The following is a 22,904-nucleotide window of genomic DNA, read 5'->3' as shown; positions in this document are numbered from 1 at the left end:
AAACTGCATCAGGAACTGCGCACCCAGCACCTTCATCTCTACAATCAGCGCCCGAGTGGCCTTCAACTAGCATCGAAGCGACCAAGCTCCCATTTCCGATTGAGCGCCCGTTGGCACACGTTCACCAGCAGCTTTCGTCACTGGCTCCCGTCTCCCACAGCGCCCGTTGGCGCCTGCTCCTCCACCGCTTCTTAGTAAAGTCGTTACGGACATTGTTCCTCCCGAAGTTGACCCGATTCAGAGCAAGCTAGATAATATTCTTAGTTTTGCTTGAAAGCTACCTGCAGCCCAAACAACGGCGGACTTACATCAGCTTTCCCCTGTCTTCTGGGGAGGTTTGTTCCGATCAAGATGCCTTCATCGTGCCTGGCTCTGTTGAGATTCCTGTTAGCAAATTATCCAAGCGTCTTCTCATAGCTATTCCCTCTGTTCCTGCTTCAACTTTCTTTATGGAAACCCCTCAGTTTGTCCTTGAAACTGCCGAGTAGTTCTTTCCTCTTCAGCTAAGAGGCATTAGAGGAAGTAGAAGATTGGTTTTCTAGAGGAACAAAATCAAAGCAGTTTTTTTGTTTCCCTCCTTCCAAATTGTCAGGTCAAGCTACAGGTTTATCGACCAGGAGCTCCTTCCTTGCAGGGTCTGACCTCCTCTCAGGAGACTTATGGTCTCGGCTCGACTAGGAGATCAGCTTTCTCCTAGAGCCAAAATTATGTTCTTGGCCTCAGACTTACACACCTTAAAAATATTTTTAGGTGGTGAAAATGAAGCTTCCTTGACTGGTCGGTGGGCACTCTGATGCGCAAACTTAGTGATTTTTTTTACCTCATGAGATTTCGTTGGATCTCTTGGGAGTACTTTCCTGTATTGACAGCGTTTGCGATAGTGGCAGGAGTTGCCAGTCTGTGCATGCATGGGTATTCTTAGAAGCAGAGGAGCTTTGGTGCTCTTTCTTGAAGGCATCCTCCCGTCTCAGAGATCAAGCCCTCCCCATTCTTCTCCATCGGACAAGTGTATCTTTTGAAACTACAGTACTGAACATCGCCTCTGACCTGCAGAAAAGATCACTCATGACCAGTGCAATCTACTAAGACACCTAAGGATTCTTTACGGCTCTTCTCCTAGATCTTATTCGCTGCAACCTCTCTCCTTCGAGGCTCCGATCTAGATCCCAGACTAGGACAGAACTTATTCCCGTTTCCCAGAGTGTTCCATCAGGAAGTCTCTTCAAGCCCTACTCAATGAAAACACCAGTCCCCTCCGTACTCAGATAGGAGGCGGTTCCCTTCACTTTTGGAATGGTGAGACAAGGGATCAGAATCTTGGATCGTGTCTGTTGAATTGACAGCTTACTCCAGGCTCAGAAGAGTTTGCTGCTCTCTTACTATTAGAGTCTTTGTTCAGAAGGAGGCTATAAGAGCTAGTAGGGCATTCTTTCTCGATTCTACAACCATCTCTTTGTGGTGCCAAGTCATTGGTGGGCTGGAGCCCGTTTTTTGGGCGCAAGTGCCTTAAATGTCTTTGTCAAAAGACAACATTCAAGATGGAAACAAGCCATTAGGTCCCCTTTTGCATCCATTACCAGGAGAATGGATGGCATCCATCAACATGCGGAGACGCGCCTTTCACCATTCAGTACATCTGGCACCAGACAGTTCTCAGGTTTGTGTTTCAGGGCAAGGTGTTCCAATTTTGGGCTCTTTGCTTGAGCCTCTCAACAACACGCAAGTGTTCACCAAGCTATTGGCTCCCCTAGCGAAATGGCTCCATTTGATGGGATAGATCTCCCTATATCTAGACGACTGGCTACTACATTCCCGGATGAAAGATCATTTATGTGGATGACATTACGCATGACTCTTTTGGCTCAGGTGGGCCTTCTCATCAATCAGGACAAGTCTTTCATGACACCTTCTCAGGAGATTCCTTATTTAGGGCTGACGATCAACTCTGAGGATTTTCGGGTTTTTCCAGTCCCAAAAAGAAAAGAAAAGTGTCTCCAGACAGTGGAAAAATTTCTGAATCTAAACTTTTGCTTGGCCAATCAGTGGATGAGTCTTCTAGGTACCCTCTCATCCATGGAACAATTTGTCACCTGGGAAGACTTCACTTGAGACCTCTCAGTTCTTCCTCAGAGCCAGTTAGAACAGGAAAGAGTTTCTGGACTCGTTCATGTTCCAGATAATGGTGGAAATCAAGGAGGATCTTTGTTGGTTGAACTCCAGGGAAGAGACTATCCAGAAAGGGAAATCTCTTTATCTCTGAACCCTGTAACCTGAGTTCTTTCCAGGCGCGTCGAACCTAGGTTGGGGAGCTCTTTGGGATCAAAAAGTGTCAGGGACCTGGTCTCAGGGACAGCAAAACTGGCACATCATTGTAAAAATCACAGGCGATATTTCTGGGCCTACAGTGCTTCACTTCAGAAATTCGGGGGAGGACAGTAGCAGTGCATTCAGACAATACGACGGCACTGGCACACATCAAGAAACAAGGAGGAACCCACTCTTTTTCCCTGTACGAAGCAGCAAGGGACCTTCTTCTTTGGTTACATCAGAACGACACTCAAGTGACAACGCGTTTTATCCAGGGGAGATTCAATGTTCTCGCGGACGAATTGAGCCGTCAAAGACAGATCCTTTCCACAGAATGGACATTAGACCCGTAAGTTTGTCTGGATCTGTGGAAGCTCTAGGGGAAACCCATGATAGATTTGTTTGCATCCTCCAGAAATCACTGACTTCCTCTCTTCTGTTCACCAGATCCAGATCCCTTGGCATGGGCGACCGATGCGATGTTACAGGATTGGTCCAACAAGATCTGTATGCCTTTCCCATTCAGTTTAGTGAGGAAGTCATCAACAAATTCGGTCTCCTAAAACCTATCCATGATATTGATAGCCCCTTCTGGCCAGCAAAAGAGTGGTTCCTGGATCTACTAGAACTTCTTGCGGACTTCCCGAGACTGCTGCCACAGAAGCAACAACTTTTCAGGCAACCTCACTTTCCGCCGGTTCCACCGTGTCTTCTGTGACCCTAGCAGGGTTCAAACTGTTGGCGCACTGCTCGAAGAAGGGTTTTTCAAGAAGCGGCTGCAGGCGAATTGCAAAGTGTAGAGGACAGTCTTCAGATAATGTCTACCAGGCAAATGGTCCAGCTTCAGGTCCTGGTGCAGACAAAATAACGTGTCCTCTTCTAAGACCTCTGTAGCAGAAATAGCGGACTTTCTTCTGTTCCTACGGTCCACTAAAGGACTTTCCACTTCTGCCATTAAAGGATACAGAGCCATGCTTAGCTCAGTTTTCCGCCATAAGGACATTGGACTTATCATCTAACCAGGATTTGTCCGACCTTATTAAGTCCGTTGACATCATTAAGCTAAAGAAAAGCCTTTTGCATCCTGGAACTTAGACGTGGTCCTTAAGTGGCTTTCCAGTTCACGTTTTGAGCCCATGCAATCTATCTCTAAGGGATATAACCAGGAAAACTCATTTTCTGGTCGCCTTGGCCACCCTAAGAGGTCCAGTGAAATCCATGCTTTAGATGGAAACATAGGATTTTCTCAGAGGAATGCAGTTTGCTCCCTTTCCTTAGACTTTCTGGCTAAGAACGAATCGCCATCAAATCTGTGGCCTCGTTCTTTTACGATCAAGAACTTGTCCGAGATAGTGGGTCCGTCTGAAGAAGAAAGAACTCTCTGTCCAGTAAGGGCCCTTAAATTTTATCTTCACAGAACGAAGGACATTAAGTGATACTTCAAGAAACCTTGGTGTTCTGTGAAATATCCTCTAGATCCCTGTCTAAAATGCCCTGGCATTTTTTCTGAGGAATCTGATTCGAAGCACATTCCTTGGGTGAGAAGGCTCGCTCTCATCTTTAAGGTAAACCCACGATAAGAGCAGTTGCTACGTCTTTGGCGTTTAGCGCAATCTATCCCATACATCAATTGTACAAGCGATGTTTTGAAGTGCAAGTCAGTGTTTGCATCATTATTTAGGGATATCGGAGACAACTCCCGATCAGTGCAGTACCTTGGGTCCGTTTCTGCGGTCGGAGTGGTGTTGGGGAAGGAAACATAGAAAGCAATGTTGTTTCTTCAACATCTTCGCCTTGCCTAGGGTGTTGAGTTTTGGGGAGCCTGGGACTACTGTGTACTTGGAGTACCCTCCAGTCTTTTGGTTTTATGGTTGGGTATTGATGTTTTTTAATTTGATTCTTGGTGGTTATGGTGACTATTACTCTGGTTATTTTCTGTGCCTGGCAGGGGCATCTTGTACTTGCTAGCCCTCGAATTTAGTCCATCGCTGCAAGTACCCACTGCAGTAGGTCCTCAAGGCTTAGCCTTTACTGATAAGATGAGCGCCAACCAGACGCAGTATCTTTCTGTAGCAGCTCTCTTATCAGGTAGGGTTCAACAACATTGATTCAGTGTTAGCAAATTTCTATTCTCAAACTCATTACTATTAATAATGTTTTGTGGTAGATATGTCTAACATTCCACCTCCATTCAATGTGGGAATCAGCTGTAATTGCTGGGTAAGTTACTTATATAAAATGACATTTTTATAATAAAATAAAGTTTTTATATACTTGCAATAATTACATAATCGAAACCACCCATACCCCTCACTTGGACATAAGGGCATAAACAAATTGAAGCGCTTTGCTATGTTGTACCTTCTCTTACACCCAAAAGTGGGTGGGGCATGTCACCATAACCATAACAAATTAGTGGACCCGCAATTTCAAAATTTGGAGCTGCTGGTTAAAAGAAACTAATAGCTATGTAATTACTGGGTAAGTATATATAAAACTTTATTTTATTATAAAAATGTCATGTTTAAAGACTTTCAGTTTTAAACAGTCTTTTATTCAAACTCCTTACTGATAGTACAGTTCCCTCCTCCCATCCCTACTAACTTCTTACAGCTAATAGGTCAGTTGACGTGAAGAGAGAGGCATTTAATATGCACATGCTTAGCACTATAAGCTGGCTGCAAATAGGTCAGTTGACACAAACAGGGAGGATGTTCATATGTGTATGCATAGCACTACTGGCAGACTGCCATTTTTTTTAACTTGACTGAAGCTTGTGGGATTGACCACAGAACGGTTAAGTCATTAATTAGGGGTTTTATGGAAAAAATAAATAAATTTTAAGGTATTCCTTATCCCTGGGTGCAGATGCCTCTTTACCTAGTCGTAGGGGGCATGTTTAGTGTTGTTTGTATCTGTTAGAGAGGTTGCTCTCATCACATAGCAGAATTATCTGTCTTTGGTAAATGTGAATAGTATGAGGTTAATCACTTTGAACCGTAGCACCTGGCTCTCCAAGAAAGTGGTTTGTAATTATTAAACAATGGCATATTTCATTTTCAGAAGCATAGGAAATATATGTAAGAGATCCCTTGCATTCATATAACTGAAAAATATTTATATACCATGTTGTGCCTACTTGTGCCGCTTAGTACTTATGTTTGTGGTTCAGGTACTGATAAAACTGAATTTTGTCTGTGGTTTAGATGCTGGTAAAACTGAATTTCATATATGTAACTTACCAAGTAATTACATTGCTTATAGTTTCACTCGCCGGCAGCTTAAAAATTTGAAATTCGTGGTAGTGCTAGTGTCGGTGTAGGTGACTAGTCCCCGCCCACTTACGGGGTATGAGAGGAACGACTTCAAGAGCGCGATTCAGTTGTTTTTATGCTGGCTCCAACAGTTGTTCAGTTGTGAACAGTCGTCTTAAAATTTGGCTTTCGTCGCTTTTCCTTTTGAGACTCTTCTTTGGGTGAAGTACTGGTAGCCTACGGCTTTTGTATTTATATGTTAGGTTCTCTCTTACCGAGACTTAATTTTCAATTTAGGATGCTTTTTCTTTAATTTGACTTACATTATAACTAGATTGTTGACTTTGTAGACTTAGGCCTAGCCTAGTATGTCAGACTCTAGCGCTGCTAGGCTATACTCTTGCAGCAAAGGCTGCAATACTAGGCTCACTAAAGAGAAATATGACTTTCACTCTATGTTCATAGAATGTAGGGGACAAGAGTTAATCGAACATGTGGCGAATGTTCAGAGTGGGATGCTAGAAAATGGAAGGTTTTGGGGGTCACATTTAGTGAAAGTAGACAGAGACAGGAAACGTAAGGCAGCCGCTAGAGCCGAAAAACAGACAGTAGATAGCAAGACAGTATTTAGTTCTGCTGATGACGATATTCCTGCCTTACTTTTACCTGCTCCCGCTGTGTCACCTGTTCCCAATTCTCTGACTACAGGCGGTCCGCAGCTATTGGCAGGCTAGGTTATCATTGATCTGGTTTTACATCACTTGTCTAGTGATGAAAATCTGCAATTTTCAACGATTTTTGGCTCTGAAAACGCCGATTTCCACTTATTGGAGCCGATATTTGGGTATTGGCGCCAATACATAGTTAACAGAGGTGTCAATCTCTGGTTATCGGCGCTGATAAGCACTGAAAATTGCCGATTTTCAGTTATCAGCAATTTTCACATATTGTCATGCTGTTGGAATGGAACCACCGCTGATAACCAGGGACTGTCTGTATTCAGTCTACTCCTTTACCCGGCTCCCTCGCTTCCGAACCCGATCCCTTTGCCAGCCTCGAGTCGAAGCTTGTACATAATTTTGATGTTAGAATGGCGTTAATTGTGGCTACTGTGACCCAGTTGGGTGCTTCAGTGCATGTCCTTAAGGACAAAGTTGAAAAAAGTGCTAGTGTTAGTGAAGTGGAGGTGGCAGCTGCTCGTCCTGCCGACACTCCTAGGCGAAGGTCACTGGCATACTCCCCTACACCTGGGAGCAGTCATATGGGAAGCCCAAGGGAGATCAATGGTCTCTGCCCACGGGCAGTCGTCGCCTCAGTCGGACCTGTTGCAACTTCCCAGGTTGTGGCAAAGGATAGCCATTGGAAAGGCTTCCAAACAAAAGTGAGTAGGCTATCCTGGAGTTAGGCCTCCAGCCACGAGAATAGGCGTTGCTGGTGTTTCAGTGATGAATCGTGGCAACTGAAAAGTCCCGTGGTGGCAACTGAAAAGTCCCGTGGCAGACATGGTCCACTCCTCTCCAGTGCCTTACAAGAAATTTAGGGAGTCCTGCAGCAGCCTTCGTGTAGTTTCTGGGATTCCCCAGAACGCTTTTTGCACAAGTACCTTTCAGTGCCCAAGACTCCAGCTCAGACGCCTTCTGCAGACACAACAGACCCATCACTAGCTCCCATTCAGCGTCAGCTGGCGAACATCTAAAATTTGCTCAAGAGAGAGCCCCTGTTTTGTTGTAGGATGAAAGTAAAGTTTGAAGAACTTGTTCAGGGTCTTTGAAGTTTTAAGCTTTTTAGATTGGTCGGTGGGGGCCTTAGCCTGCAAGATTAAGAATTGCTCTTTGCTCCTTGAGGAAGTCGCATGGGATTGGCTGAATTAGCCTCTCTCTCTCTCTCTCTATGCAAGGGGAGTTTTGAAGAAGAGAGCTCTGGTGCTCGTTGACTACGAAAAGTATCACGGCTTCTCAGAAGTCTGCCCTATTGTGTTCTCCTCTCGATCTCCAGCACCTCTTCCCTCGGTCTATTGTCAGCCACATTTCTTCGGAACTTCAGAAGAAAAGTACACAGGACCTGTTGGCTCGTTCGTCTAGACGTGCCAGGGAGTCTCCATCGGCTAATACCAGGACCCATTCTCCACTTCAGTCTCTGCCTTTTCAAGGTGCAGACCCAGAGCCCAGTCTATGCCTAGGACAAACCTGCATTCTTGTCCCGACATTTTAAGAAGCCTTCTTCCAAGCCAGCTGCTTGGAAATGAGGATGTTTTCCTCCATGTGCCAGTAGGAACCAGGCTCCTCCATTACGGGGAAAGGTGGAGCATAAGAGGAGCAGAGGAGTGGATTGTGTCAGTGCCGAAACAGGGCTACTCCATCCCATTCAGGGAGAAGCCCCCATTAGTCAACACCCCTATCACATTGATAGCCTACTCAGTAGGATCCGAGAAGTATTCGGTCCTCTCCGATGAAGTGTCAGTCCTCCTCAAGAAAACAGCCATCGAGGAAGTCGAAGAAGTCCAGTCAAACGGTTTTTACAACTGTCTCTTCAGTGTCCCCAAGGCATCGGTGTTGGAGGCCAGTACTGGATGTAAGCACCTTGAATTTTTTTGTCGAAAAGACAAAATTCAAGGTAGAAACAAGTCACTCTGTCATGTCAACCATTCACCAGGGTGACTGGATGACTACTGTAGACATGCAAGATGCATTTTCCCACGTCCCTATACATCTGGAATCCAGGAAATATCTATGTTTTGTGTTTTGCAACAGAATGTACCAGTTTCAGGCCTTATGCTTCGGCCTTTCGACCGCTCTGTAAGTGTTCACCCAAGTCCTAGCTCCGCTCTCCAAGTGGCTTCATCTGATGGGGATAAACATCTCCCTCTTCTTAGACAATTGGCTCCTTCGATTACCGTCAGAGAGGTGCATGGAGGACCTTCGGAAGACACTTCAGCTGGTTCCATCACAGATGATTCTGTATTTGGGGATGATGATAAACTCTCAGAGTTTTCAGGGTTTTCCGTCGGCCAAAAAAGTTCAGTTATGCTTGAAGAAAGTCGATGAGTTCCTTGCCCACCAAACCTGTTCGGCAAAGCAATGGATGAGCCATCTAGGTACCATAGCCTCCATGGAGCAGTTTGTTTCCCTAGGAAGGCTACATATGAGAATTCTTCAGTTTTATATGCAGGCCAGCTGGGACAGGAAAGCTCATCCAGACTCATTCGTCTTCCTGATACCTCAAGAAATCAAGGAGGATCTCTAGTGGTGGAAGTCAGAAGGCAGGCTTTCAGAAGGGACGTCCCTTCTTCCTTCGAACCCCACCCTAGACTTCTATGCAGACGTGTCAGATCAGGATTGGGGAGCGCTTATAGGCATCTAAGAAGTGTCAGGAACTTGGTCCCAGGAGCAGATTCACAGGCACAGCAACCTCAAGGGGCTGACGGCAATTCAGCCAGGCCTTCAGCATTTTGCTTTAATAGACCTCAAGGAGCTGACTGCAATTCGGCTGGGCCTTCAGCATTTTGCTTCAATAGTCCACAATCAAGTAGTGACCATATACTTGGACAATACTACGGCCCTGATGTATATCAAAAAGCAAGGGGGACTCATTTGTTCTCCCTTTGCAGAGCAGCAAGAACCCTCCTTTTATGGGCAGATCACAACCGACCAAGTTGATGTGTTTCATCCAGGGCAATCTCCATGTCCTTGTGGACGAGTTGAGCCATCGCAGTCAGGTGCTCCCCATTGAGTGGGCTCTTCATCTGCAGGTGCGCAAGGATCTGTGGAAACTGTGGGGGAGACCTCTTATACAGTAGATCTGTTTGCGACATCCAAGAATCATTGTCTACCAGTCTTTTGCTCTCCAGTTCTCCAGTACCAGACCCTCTAGCATGGGCAATGGACCCCTTTCTACAAGACTGGTCGAACAAGGATATCTGCACCTTCCTGCCATTCTGCATGATATGAGAAGTCCTCAACAAGTTTCACAACCACATGAACATCACGATGACCCTAGTGGCCCTGCTCTGGCCACGGCAGGAATGGTTCCCGGATCTTCTCAAGCTGCTGACAGACTTTCCGAGGTTGTTACCAAAACGGCCAAGTCTGCTCAGACAACCCCACTTCAGGTGGTTCCACCAAGGATTGTCCGTCCACTCTGGCCCTGACAGCGTTCAGACTGTCAGGAAACTCCTCGGACAGAAGGGGTTTTCAAGAGCAACTTCAGAGGCTATTGCCAAGTCTCGGTGCTCCTCTTCCGACAAAGTCTATCAGGCCAAGTGGACAATCTTCAGAGCCTGGTGTAGAAGACATGACATCTCATCTTCTAAGACGTCTGTAGCAGAATTGCCGAATTTCTCCTGTACTCGAGGACATCTAGGGGTCTGTCCTCCCCTACAATCAGAGGGTACAGGGCTATGCTGAGTTCAGTGTTTCAGCACAGAGGTATGGATCTCTGCTAATCAAGACCTGTCTGATCTCATTTAATCCTTCAATACCTCCAAATCCAAGAGGCAAGAGGCCGTCTCTTGGAATATGGATGTAGTTTTGAATTGGCTCTCTGGACCCCGTATCGAGCCACTTTGTTCTTCTTCGTTACGAGATCTTACCAGGAAGACCCTCTTTCTTGTGACATTAGCAACTGCCAAAAGGGTCAGCGAAGTGCATGCTCTTGACAAGAGAGTGGGATTTCCCCAAGGTGATGCCATATGTTCCATCAACCTGGGCTTTTTAGCAAAGAATGAAGACCCAACCAAGCCCTGGCCTCGTTCCTTCACTATTAAAATCCTGATGGAAATTCTAGGCCCAGATGAAGAGAGAGTTCTATGCTCAGTGAGAGCACCGAGGTACTACTTGTACAGAATAGAAAAGATTCAAGGTCCTACGAGTAATTTGTGTTCCTTGGTTAGAAATAAATGAAAATAAATAAATAAAAATAAATAAATAATAAATAAATGAAAAAAAAAAATTAAATAAATAAATAAATAAATAGTGTCCTATCAAAGAACGGCTTGTCTTTCTTCTTGAAGGATCAGATCTCTGAGGCCCATTCTCAGTTGGAAAAGGGACTTCAACGTCCACCAGAGCTGAAGCTCATGAGATCAGAGCTGTCTTCACATCTTTAGCCTTCAAGGCTGGAATGGTGTTGAGGGAGGAAGCATAGGAAGCATCTTCCTTCCTTTTCTCTTCGCCTTGAACTTGGGTGTTGAGTTGTAAGGAGAGCCCGGGGGTACTTTGTACCTGGAGACCCACCAGGCTTAGCTTTAATGGGTGGGTGTTGTTTTTATATATTGTGGTGTAGGTGATGCTCGTATTCATTGATTCTAGTCATTTGGTTGGTCAGTATGTACCCAGGTCAGGGGCAACTGGCTTCTTGTATACTCTGTTAGTCACCGGGTTCATCCCTTGCTGCGAAGTACCCACTGATGTAGAAGTGCATCTGGCCAACTCGCCACACCCTACGTGGTAAAGATGAGCACTGCCCAGAGGCAGTATCTACTTGCAGCAACTCTCTTACCAGGTAAGGAACGACAGGCATTGTACCAATGCTAATTTTGCTATCGTCTAACTCATTATCATCCATAATGTTTTGGGGTAGTTAATCCATATATCCCACCCCCCATGTCAATTTGGGATTCAGCAATGTAATTACTTGGTAAGGTACATATACAAGAATGACATTTTATGTAATAAAATAAAGTTATATATACTTACCAAGTAATTACAAATCAAGCCCTCCCTCCTCCCCTCATATGGAAAGAAGGGCAAAAAACAACTGAATCGCGCTGTTGAAGTCGTTCCTCTCATACCCTGAAAGTGGGCAGGGACTAGCCTACCGACAATAGCGCTACCACAAATTTCAAATTTTTCGGCTGCCAGCGAGTGAAACTATAAGCAATGTAATTACTTGGTAAGTATATATAAAACTATATTTTATCATAAAAATGTAATTTTTGTCCCAGCTTTTTTGTTAGGAAGTTACTGGTTCACAATATTTTCAGTTTACTTAGAGATAGACATGAATGCTACAGGTTTTTGAAGATATATTGTTTCATTGCTGACTTTCTTGTTGAAGATGTTTTAAAACTTTGAAAACTTTTTTTCCATGACATAATTTTTGGCAGTCTTTCTGATGTTTGGTTTTAATTTGCAGGATAACTGTATTAGAACAGTGCCCGAAGAAACACCTAAACCAAAACGACCCCGGAAAAAGAATAAAATGCCCATTTTATCACGATATGGAAAACGAAGTAAAAAACGCCGGAGATCTTCCAATTCTACGAGTTCCATTATTCCCTCAACCAGTGTAAGACCTCCAATGGCCAGTCAGTCTTCACTCTCCTCACCTCAACCATCACCCTCCACGCCGCAGACATCCCCCCATTTTTCTACTACATCCTGTACAGGTAAAGTTGCAGAAATTGTTTTCATTATAGTAATTTTGGCCAGGCATGCTAATTTGTTTTTTGGTAATGTCTCCCTGAACTTATTTTGTTGTTATTGTTATATCTCAGAATTATAAGTTTTATTTGTTTCACCACAGGCCCATTACTTTTGTTAACTTCTTGTTTGCCACAGAATTACCCAAGTGCCTCAGTCTTTTTAAAAGGCAATTAATACTGATACGACAATATTTATAAAATATTTTTAAATTTCGCGCAGGCGCAGGCAGCAGCGTACAGTCAGGCAGCGAGAGAGACCAAATTACAATAGACCAACTTCTTTTACTCCGTCTCTTTATCCCATCTTCCAGTTAAAAAAGTAAAAGAGAATGTTGATAAAAATATTGTCAGTAATGTTACTCTCTTATGTAAATGTGTATAGCCATAAACAACCGAATGAGAAACTGTTGTTTTGCTTATAAGCGAATCGAATAACAACAGCCATTTTGCTTGTATTTCAACCATTGTACGGTAATAAACAGTTACCATAGTTATAGTACAAATGATGTTAAGTAGAATAGGACTGATATATTTTTACATTATACCCTTATTTGGTATAGGTAAAAGACTGGCAAGGAAATATACCGCCAAATTTAAGCTGCAAGTTGTAGCTGAAGCTGAGAAAACAATGGTCAAGCTGCTAATGACTATAAATTATTGTGCATCAGCAACATGGATGAAACTCGACCGTAATTAAAATTGGAGAGAAAGTATTTTAATCAAAACTACTGTGCATGAAAGTAAAAAAGATAAATACGTAAAGCTCGTATCATGATGAAATCAAGTGAAAATAGCGAACAGAATCTTGATTTTTTTTTTTACACAAAACAAACATGCCCCCAAACCGCCAACATCATCTGTTAACGAAAAAAGTAGCTAAATTAATTTCACAGTGAGATGTATTTGTTATATATTGACTTAAAAACAATTCGTATAACGAAAAATAACCTTCCGCATATAAATAAAGTATCTAGAGACTCTTTTATGCTAACTAGAAGCAAGAAAACACTCTGAACTGAATTAAATACTGCGAAATAAACTTACCATGTAATCGATTTCCAAACCAAATCATTGATTGCTATGATCGCAACTTATAATACAAAATCAGTATAAGAATATATACAATATATTATTGGATACAGTGAATTAATGCATAACATTTTAAAAGATCCATGGAAAAGATACATATTCGTAATGATGCTTATATAATACGATATGTAAATATAGAATACAGTATAATGTTGGCTAGGCTATCACATATGTATATGATATACCATAGTGTAGGCTAAGCTAATTCTTGTTTGTTATTTAATTTCTCTTGTTTTGAATTATCATAAGTCAATCAGCATGAACCTCCAGAATTAGCTGATATTACTATACTGTGTATGTGTAGAGTATACTTTATAGTGTAGGCTAGGCTACCATATATGTATACATGGTACTGAGTACCCTAGTGTAGGCTAGGCTATATTCGAGATACGTTTTTTCCAACATACAATGGGTGTTTTTGGAACCAAACCCCATCGTAAGTAGGATAATACCTGTATAAGCATTTTTAGTTTTTTTATGTTTGAACTTTTAAAATAGATAGTTCTAAATGTTTTTAGAAGTGTTCTAAGTATTCGCAGGTGTTAGCTATTAGAGGGGGGGGTTTGGTATGCGTCCCCTGCAAATATGGGGGGTTTACTGTATATAGGGGTCTTGGATCAGGTCGAATTTTCATTGGCTACCTGAGGTGATTCTCCTCGGGCGAAGTCTCCTCTCACGCAGTGATGGTTGTGTGTGCTCTTGCGTGCGTACGCTGGAGTGCATGTTAGAGAGTTTATTATTAGGAGGGTTGCTGCCTGCAGACGGACGTTCTTGATTGGTTCGCTCATCTGGGGTGCCAGTGGGTGCCACCCTTCGTGCCGACGTCAGGAGGAGGAAGGTCTCCTATGTGGTATTGAGACTCAGCTTCTCTCTCCCTATGTGTAGGACTTCCAGGAGGCATAGGTGGTAATGGTCAGTCGATTGATATATCCATGTGTTATGGATAATGTCATTCCTTTTTATTCTCAGGTTATGGGCAGTCCTGGCATGATTAAATATGGCGCCCTCCTGGGCATGACAGGAGATCCTCTTGGAGAGGCACATGGTAGTCATACCAATGTAAGAGACGGGGCATTTGTATTGGTAGACTACGTTGGTTTTCTTCAAGGGATCCTGCTTTGGTGAGAGGCCTGGCTATTTCTTATCACCAGGCTGCTGGTTTTCTTATTCCTGTAGAATGTGACAAGTTTAATCTTCTTGGGATCAGACGGGCCGATGTTACCTTCAATGATGGTCCTGAGGGCGCGTTCATTTTCTTTATATCCTTTATGAATTTTCCTTGGTAGAAAAGTTTGATGTTATCAGAGGTGTCGGGTCGAAGTTCCTGATGGTACCATCTGTTCACGGCTCCTCTAATGCACTTGTCTACTTCAGGATTTGTGTGTCCATTATTGATGAGAATTTGGGCAGCACGTTCCAGCTCTCCATGGGTGTCAGTGCAGGAGGAGCAGCGCAAGAGAGCTCTTCTGATGAAGGCATGGATGGCAGATTGCATATATCTCCTGGGCACTCAATTTCTCCATTAAGACACATGCCCATGTTCATAGGTTTCGTGTACACCTTCGTGATGAAGCATTCCTCCTGTTGCCCGATGAGGACGTCAAGGAAAGGGAGGTGATGATCGTAGCTGTATTCAGTTGTGAAGTTGAGACAGCTGTGGATGTGGAAGGGATGCCTCAGCTCTCTATTTCTTCACTTGTTTTAGCGTTGACGAAGGTGTTGTCGATGTACCATACACATATTTGCAGCCTTCTTATATTGTTAAAGACCCTCTTGACGGTGCCCATGTAAAAATTCGCAAAGAGGACCCCTAGGAAAGAACCCATTGCTGCGCCGTTGATTTGGGTGTACATATGGCCTCTGTGGGTGGAGAAAGGGGCCTTTTTGGTACATACCTCCAGGAGGGCATGGAGGGTGTGCTTGGCAATGTTCAGTGATGGAGTAGTGGGGTCCCTATATACACAATCCAAAATTATTTGGATTGTTTCGTTAACAGGAACGTCCGTGCAGAAGGACTCCACATCCGTTGAAGTAGTGATTCCTCCGGGGGGCCGTCGCTCTAAGGGCTTCCAGGAACTCTGCGGAGGACTTCAAGCTGTCATCACCAGGGACATAAGGAGTGAGGATGGTGTTGAGGCTCTTGGCTAGCTGGTAAGTCGGAGCTGGGATCTGGCTAATAATGGGACACAGAGGGTTGCCTTGCTTGTGTGTCTTCACATTCCCATATATGTAGCCAAGGTCGTACTCGCCCACTATCGTTGGTACATCTAAATCAACGGCGTAGTCATGGGTTCTCCCCTAGGAGTTCTCTTCACTAATTTTTACATCGACACCGTTGAGAAGAGGGTCTTTAACAATACAAGAAAGCTGCAAATGTAAGTACGGTGCATCGACAACACCTATATTAGCACTACTTTAGAATTGTATAATGATTGGTAAAACTAAAAGAAAATACAAAGATTCCTGAAGAGTTTATGGTAATTTTTATAAGCCTCTTTAACCCAATCTGTTGGGTTGCAGAACTCAAAGTAGGCCAATGATGGGTTGCAGAACTTGAAATGGGCCAATGACAAATCAACAGTTGATGTCAGTTCCTTATATAAGTGGATTGTTGTGACTGTTGTGTTCAACAAAATTCTGACAGTAAATGCCAGGGTCAGAAGAGGGTGGAGAGAGATAACTCATTACTCATGTAACCCCATTAAGATAAATCTGCTGATGATAAGGTTTGTTTAGGCCTCCATTTATTTGGTACTTGTAAATGAGGATTTAGCATATATAGATAGTTTTAGTACATATTTTGATTTTGACATTTTGAAGTGAATACTGGTTACTTATATTCAGATTCTCTGGCTGAAGCAGAAGAAAGCGAGTTAGAAGATGACATGGAAGGCATGAGTTTAGATGCTGCATCCCGATTGCTTGACCCAAGAGACCTTCAGGATGTATTGAATCGTATCCCAGATCATGAATTAAACCAGCTCTTTGATGCTCCAGGTTTGTGTTTTGTTGTCTTTTGATGTTCTAGTTGTATCCACAGGATAATGGAAGATGATATGGACAAGTGCATCCAATATATTTCAAAATGGTTATTTTCTTTATACTCTGTCAGTGTATAATTTTTTGTTGCTGTAATTGATTTTAGATTTCCCTGAGAAGATGCTAGCTTTCCATGTTTAATTATGCATCACTAATATGTGACATAAAATGAGTATTAACTGTTTAACCCTTTAACGCCGAAGCCCTATTTACAAAAACGTCTCCCGTATGCCGGCGGCGTTCGGTGAGTTAGCGTCAGCGGAAAAAAGTGTTTTCAAAATCACTGTCATTGCCGAAGTTTAGTATGCAACCATCAGAAATGAAAAAAATAGCATTATCATATATAAATATTGGAATATATGACAGCGAAAAAAAACTTCGTATATAATTGTATACAAATCGCGCTGTAAGCAAAACGTTAAAGCTAATGAGTTAATTTTTTTAGTTGTATTGTACACTAAATTGCGATGATTTTGGTATATAACAAATTTTAAAGCGATCAAAGCAATACAGAGAAAATATTATCACAAATGATGTATGAATTAAACGCTGGACATAATAAAATGTTTTTTAAAAAATTCACCATAAATCGAAATATTGTACTAGAGACTTCCCGTTTGTTGAAAAATGAAGCTAATTGATTGAATATTACTAGACTGTAAGTGTTTTAGCTTACAATTGCAGTTGTGTTTTAGCATAATTGCGGTTTTCAACCATTTCCGGTCAAGTTAAAAGTTGACGAAAGTCGAATTTTTCTATTTATCGTGATTTTATGGAAATATTTCAAAACTGATAAAAGCTACAACCATGAGTTATTTTTTGTTGTATTGTACATGAAATTGCAACACATTTCATATATAAAACTTTTATGTAACGACTAATATAAAACAGTGCAAATATTAAACGTAGACGAAAGAATTTCTGAGATTAGGCTGAGTTAGCGCCCAGACGTAAGGAAAATTTTTTTTTTTTAAATTCACCATAAATCGAAATATTGTGCTAGAGACTTTCAATTTATTGCAAAATGAAGTTAAATGATTGAATATTACTAGAATGTAAGAGTTTTAGCTTACAATTGCGTTTTTTACCATTTCGTCGAGTTAAGTTGACCAAGGTTGAAATTTTGGCAGTTATCGTGATTTATGTGAAAATATTTCAAACTGATAAAAGCTTACAACCATGAGCTATTTTCTGTTGTATTCTTACATGAAATTGCGCATATTTTCATATATAAAAGTTTATGTAACGACTAATGTAAACGATGCAAACATTACGACAACATGACTAAATTTCTTCTGAGATGTTCGGCAGAGTTACCCACGAGAGCGAAGGAAAATTTTTTTTTCAGAAATTCACCATAAATCGAAATATTGTGCTAGAGACTTCCAGTTTGTTGGTAAAATGAAGGTACATGATTGAATATTACTAGAATGTAAGAGTTTTGGCTTATAATTGGATTTTTGACCATTTCGGTCGAAAGTTAAAGTTGACGGCTTGAAATTTTGGCAGTTATCGTGATTTATATGAAAATATTTCAAAACTGATAAAAGCTACAACCATGAGTTATTTTCTGTTGTATTCTACATGAAATTGCGCACATTTCCATATATAAAATTTATGTAACGAGCGTAATATAAAACAGTGCAAACATTGCGACAACGTGAAAGAATTTCTGTGGCGCGGACGTAAGGAAAAAGTTTTTTAAAAATTCACCATAAATGGAAATATTGTGAGACTTCCAATTGTTGCAAAATTAGGTTTTGACCATTTCGTCGAGTCAAAGTTGACGAGTTGAAATTTTGCAGTTATCGTGGGTTATATGAAAATATTTCCAAACTGATAAAAGTTACAACCATGGGTTGTATTTCTGTATTGTACATGAAATGCATTACATTTTCATATATAAACTTTATGTAATGGCTAATATAGAACAGTGCAAAAATTACGACAAAATGACGAAAGAATTTATGAAATTTTTCTCGCTGAGTTAACGTAAGGTAAGAAAATTTTTTCAAAAATTCACCATAAATCGAAATATTAAAAGGAAAATTTCCAATTTGTTAAAAATGAAGGTACATGATTGAATATTACTAGAATGTGTAAGTATTTTAGCTTTCATAATTGTTTTCGACTACTTTACGAGTCAGTTGACAGTAGATGAAATTTTGTAGTCGAAAGATGTCGGTATCGGCCCACTCGCACCCAACAGACAATTTTAGTCGGATTTACGATACGCCCAATAGGCGTTTAAGGGTTAATATAATAATGATAATAATAATAATAATAATAATAATTAATAAAACCCCAATTATCTGGACTGATTGGAAGGAAAATTTGTGCAGAATTGCCAGTTGTTTGGAGTAAATGGAACTATTTCATAAAAGCTAGCCCAGGGTTGCTGATTAAGATACCAAGTGTTACCAAAATGTTTTTGCTTTTCTGAAGGATTATAATACAATCTAAAGATGTTTATGAAATAAAAGAACCATGACATTTTTGTGTTTTACCAGTGCAGTATGCCTACCCTAACCCAAGCTAGCCTAAGTTTGCCTGTAAAAGGGGTTTTGCATTACCAGAATGGTATGAAATTAGGTGAAATGTAATGTTTTTCATCTTTAACCTTAGGGCAAAATCAGCTGGTTGAATATAAACAATCTCATTATCTTTCAGCAATTATTCAGTAAGTTTTTATTATGCTAATTGCATTTTGTGTTAAAGATTTATTTATTGCATTATATTTTCATTGCATTTTAATGTTTTATTCATTTATGTTATTAAGCAGTTATTTAATACAGGTTGAATAAAGAAGCTAAGAGGCAATAGGCCTGGGTATTTGACTAGTATTTTAATTTTCATTTATTTCACCTGTACAGTCCCCGGTTATCAGTGGGCGTTCTGTTCTGACAATGTGACGGTAAGCGAAAATCGCTAATAACCGAAAATCGGTGATTTTCAGCACTTATCGGCTCCGATAACCGGATATCGGCACCTCTATTAGGTATGTATCGGTGCCGATAAGTAGAAATAGGTGATTTTCAGCACCAAAAATTGCCGATTTTCATTGCTAGACAAGCACTGTAAAACTGGATCGCTGATAACCGAGCCCACTGATAACCGGTGACTGCCTGTATTGAATTGTTTTGATGGATTTTATCATGTTTAAGTTGATGTTATAGTATTGATGTATTTTTTGCCTTAAAAAATAGTATTGATGTATTTATTGCATTAAAAAATAAGTTCTTAACTTAATTTCACTGAACACAGTTTAAGAATAGGAAGTTCAGTAGTTATTAAGGTATAATTTAAAAGAATCTTATAGTTTTAACACATTTCACAAAAAATTGTCAAACTCATCTACTTAGTTCTAAAACACCTAAACACTTAGTCTTCCCTAAGGATGCATAGGCTGTGTACAAAACTAACTAACTATTATTACACTTCCCTTTCGCTTATGACTCTTATAAACAATTATGTCTGTGGTAAGTGGCAGTGACTCAAACGGTAGGCACATAAATGTTTAAACTTTTTTGTGTTCAAAGATGAGTAGCTCTGACAATTTTCAAGGTAAGCTGCTCAATTTTGTTTCATTTTTCACCTGAACAATTTTTCTGTATAATGGCAGAAAAAATCCTCCCCAAAATCATTTTTGTGCAGGTTGAATAATGAGTAGCAATGACAAGATATAAGAAAATTTTGGAATTGTCCGCCCCAAAAAATTTACCAAAGATAAACTGTTTGTGATAAAGTCTGCTTTTTATCCATAGAACACCCAGTAAATTACCTAGTTATTGCAGTTTAAAAAGTTGTAATTATAGCAAGGAAAATATGAAAAAATGTTTTCCGTAAGAAAAGTGCCAGTCACCCACATGATACGCGCAAAAAATGTTTTGTCTTTTTTGTTAAAAAATATGTAACTTGACAGTTTTCATGGTAGACTGCTCAGTTTTGTTTAATTTTGCAGCTGAATGATTGCCTTATACAATGGCATAAAAAATCTCCCAAAAATAACTTGGTGCAGATGAAATAAAGAGTAGAAATTACCAGTATGTTAAAATTTTGCTCTTTCCCCAAAAAATAATTTGCCAAGGTAAATATTTAGGATAAAGCCATTGTTGTAAATACATAGTATATCGAGGAAATCACATAGATATTGAAATACCAAAAAGTTGTAATTATAGCAAGGAAAATATAAAAAATTGACGAAGTAGCGTTGCATTGTCCGTAAAAGTGATAGTCCCTCACGCATTATGCGCAAAAAATTCCTTTTACTTTTTTCGTTCATTTGTTCACAGACATGTAGCTCTAACATTTTGCAGCTGAATGATTGCTCTGTACAATAGCATAAAAAAGGCACCCGAAATAATTTTATGTAGGTGGAACAATGAGTAGAAATTACAAGAAACAAGAAAACTTTGCACTTTCCCCCCCAAAAAAAAATAATTGCCAAAAAGCCTCTTTGTGATAAAGATAGATTACCCAGATAAATTATGTAGATTTATTGATGCAAAAGTTATAATTATAGCAAGGAAAATTATGAAAAAGTGAATGACGAAGTCACTTCACATTTTCCATAAAGAAGATGATGTAATTATAGGATTAAAATCTAAAACTATACAAAACAAATCGACATAATATTCTATATGTATAAAAATTATCAAGCACACTCCCTGAAAGTGATCCTCATCGTGTGTGCTGGTTTATGCAACCTTCATTTATTTATTTATTTACTTTTAAGTTTCTGTAAGTCATCAAAATGCAAAAGGACTTAAATTTGGATGACATTTATGTCAGACATCAGTAAGTGAAAGGGTTAAGAGAATACTGTTCTGTGCAGTAATTCTTTTATATTTCAAGGTTATAGAATTGTTAAAATTGTAATGAAACAATTTTATAATTTCATTAATGTTTTCATAATGAGAATTGTATGACTAAATCAGTTGATCAGATGTTAGCAAAGTGATCCTAATATATGTGTTAAAGTAATTGTGTTATATTCAATTTTCAGTAGATTTTAATGGTCTGAATGCTTATTGTTAGTACTGTAACAAGTTTTTTAATATATGGCATCCAGCACTGTGTAGGTAAGACACAGGAAGCAAGTTTTATTTTAAACTTTCTGAGTTTAATTTAGTTAATCAGTATTTGGTTTTTATTTAATCTTACTGAATTTTACAGATGTGTTTCTATGATTAGATAAAAAAAATTTTGAAATAGGTTGGCTCATTTGTAAAAATATGCAGCAAAACCATTTGCTAATCTGTAAAGTTGGATGAAAAGTATTTGGATTAGGTTTTTCTGTAAAGTTTTCCAGTGAAGATTTAGTGCAACTACTGTTAACTGTCCTTGTGAGAGGTGATAATTTTAATGGTATTGAATAACTACCATTTAGTGAATAATTCAAAATCAAGGTAGATTATTTTTTAGATTAAAGTTTAGACATTTAAATACACTTAGATTATTGTGGAATTTAAGAATGTTACTGATTTTAGATTATTTATCCAGTCAGTATGTGATTTTTTTTTTTTTGGCAGAAGGGAAGAGTGGAGAGTTTGATGGTCATTCTGATGAGAAAGAGGACTTGGAAGGTCATAGAGAGGGAGATGATGATGTGCGGCGTCACTGTCCACCCCACTCTGTTCGTCCCTCAGCTGCTAATCCAGCTCTTATAGCAGCATCGGCTACAACCATTACCACCTCAGCTACTCCACCTCTGACAGAAGAAGGCACTACACTTAGCTTAGATGAGTCAACCTTAAATGAGCTTGTTGCAGGCAACATCCCTATTGACTCTATCATTTCCTCCTCATTTAATCAACAAGAACTTAATACTATATCACAAGCCCTCTCCAATATTGTTCAAGAAAATAACATTAATTTAGCTGAGTTTGATTTGAGTGCCGGCCATTCATTTCCCACCACTGAGGTGGGAGGTGGGTGTTCTGTAGTAGATGTGAGTGACAGTTCGCTCATGTCTCAGACTAGCGATGCTACTGGCCAGACTGAATTTTGTGAATCAGAAACTCCAATAGCAGAGTGTAAGGGGAATTTATTGAATCAACGTCCTGGACTCGTTACTGACACTGCCACTATTTCTCCATTAAAGTGAAGTGTCTCCTTGAGAGCAGTTGTTGTGTTGCTGTCAGTTGCAATTTTGACTGCATTGTGACTGTTAAAGCATGAAAGTGTATGTGTAAAGAGGGGTACTGGCTGGATATTTAGCATGTTTCATATCAGTGGAAAAACAAAAAAGTAAATACCTGCCAGGAAAGGGATTTGATTGAAACCTTAATAATAAAGTAAAAGTTTTTCTTTTGCATATGTAATTACATTAAAGGCTTTGTGTGTATATTAGACCAACCAAAATATAATGATATATTCATTAGGACTGTATTGTCTTGTATATTTTCTTCTTTTTTTTTCCTTTTTTTATAACGTACGCCAGTTGAGTAACTGAATTTATTATTGTCATTAGTCCACACAAAAATGTTGAGAATTATCATTTATAGCCGAAGTACTCTGATTCAGTGTTATAATTTCAAGAAGCTCTAGTTCATATTACCCGGTATTACCATTGTATCCAGATGAATATGGAAAGAAAAAATATACAAAAAAAAAAATTATAGTTGATGTGCCCTTTCCCATGGTAAGGATGTCATAGTCAAGGTTTCAGCCATGTATTGCATGCACCAGTGCAGCTTTAATACAAAGTGTCACAAATATCTTCATAAGGAACTGTAGTTCAACAACGTTTTCAGTTCATTAATGACCCTCGACTTGGGTCTGTTCAGGGTGTA

The 22,904-nt window shown here is 40.1% G+C and overlaps 1 protein-coding gene across 1 annotated transcript in view; it reads left to right on the top strand.

The window, feature by feature from the left end:
- Positions 1-22,512, top strand: part of LOC136826289 (uncharacterized) — an 85,301-nt gene extending 62,789 nt beyond the window's left edge. Inside the window, 3 exon segments of the mRNA XM_067083513.1 lie at positions 11,694-11,946; positions 15,916-16,068; positions 21,642-22,512. Coding sequence (XP_066939614.1) covers positions 11,694-11,946; positions 15,916-16,068; positions 21,642-22,216 — 981 coding nt within the window. The 3' untranslated portion in view covers positions 22,217-22,512.
- The last annotated feature ends 392 nt before the right edge of the window (positions 22,513-22,904 follow it).

This window comes from Macrobrachium rosenbergii, chromosome 3 (assembly GCF_040412425.1).
Source record: "Macrobrachium rosenbergii isolate ZJJX-2024 chromosome 3, ASM4041242v1, whole genome shotgun sequence".
Taxonomy (NCBI): domain Eukaryota; kingdom Metazoa; phylum Arthropoda; class Malacostraca; order Decapoda; family Palaemonidae; genus Macrobrachium; species Macrobrachium rosenbergii.
The sequence above is the reverse complement of the archived record's forward strand: the minus strand, read 5'-3'. Positions and strand labels throughout refer to the sequence as shown.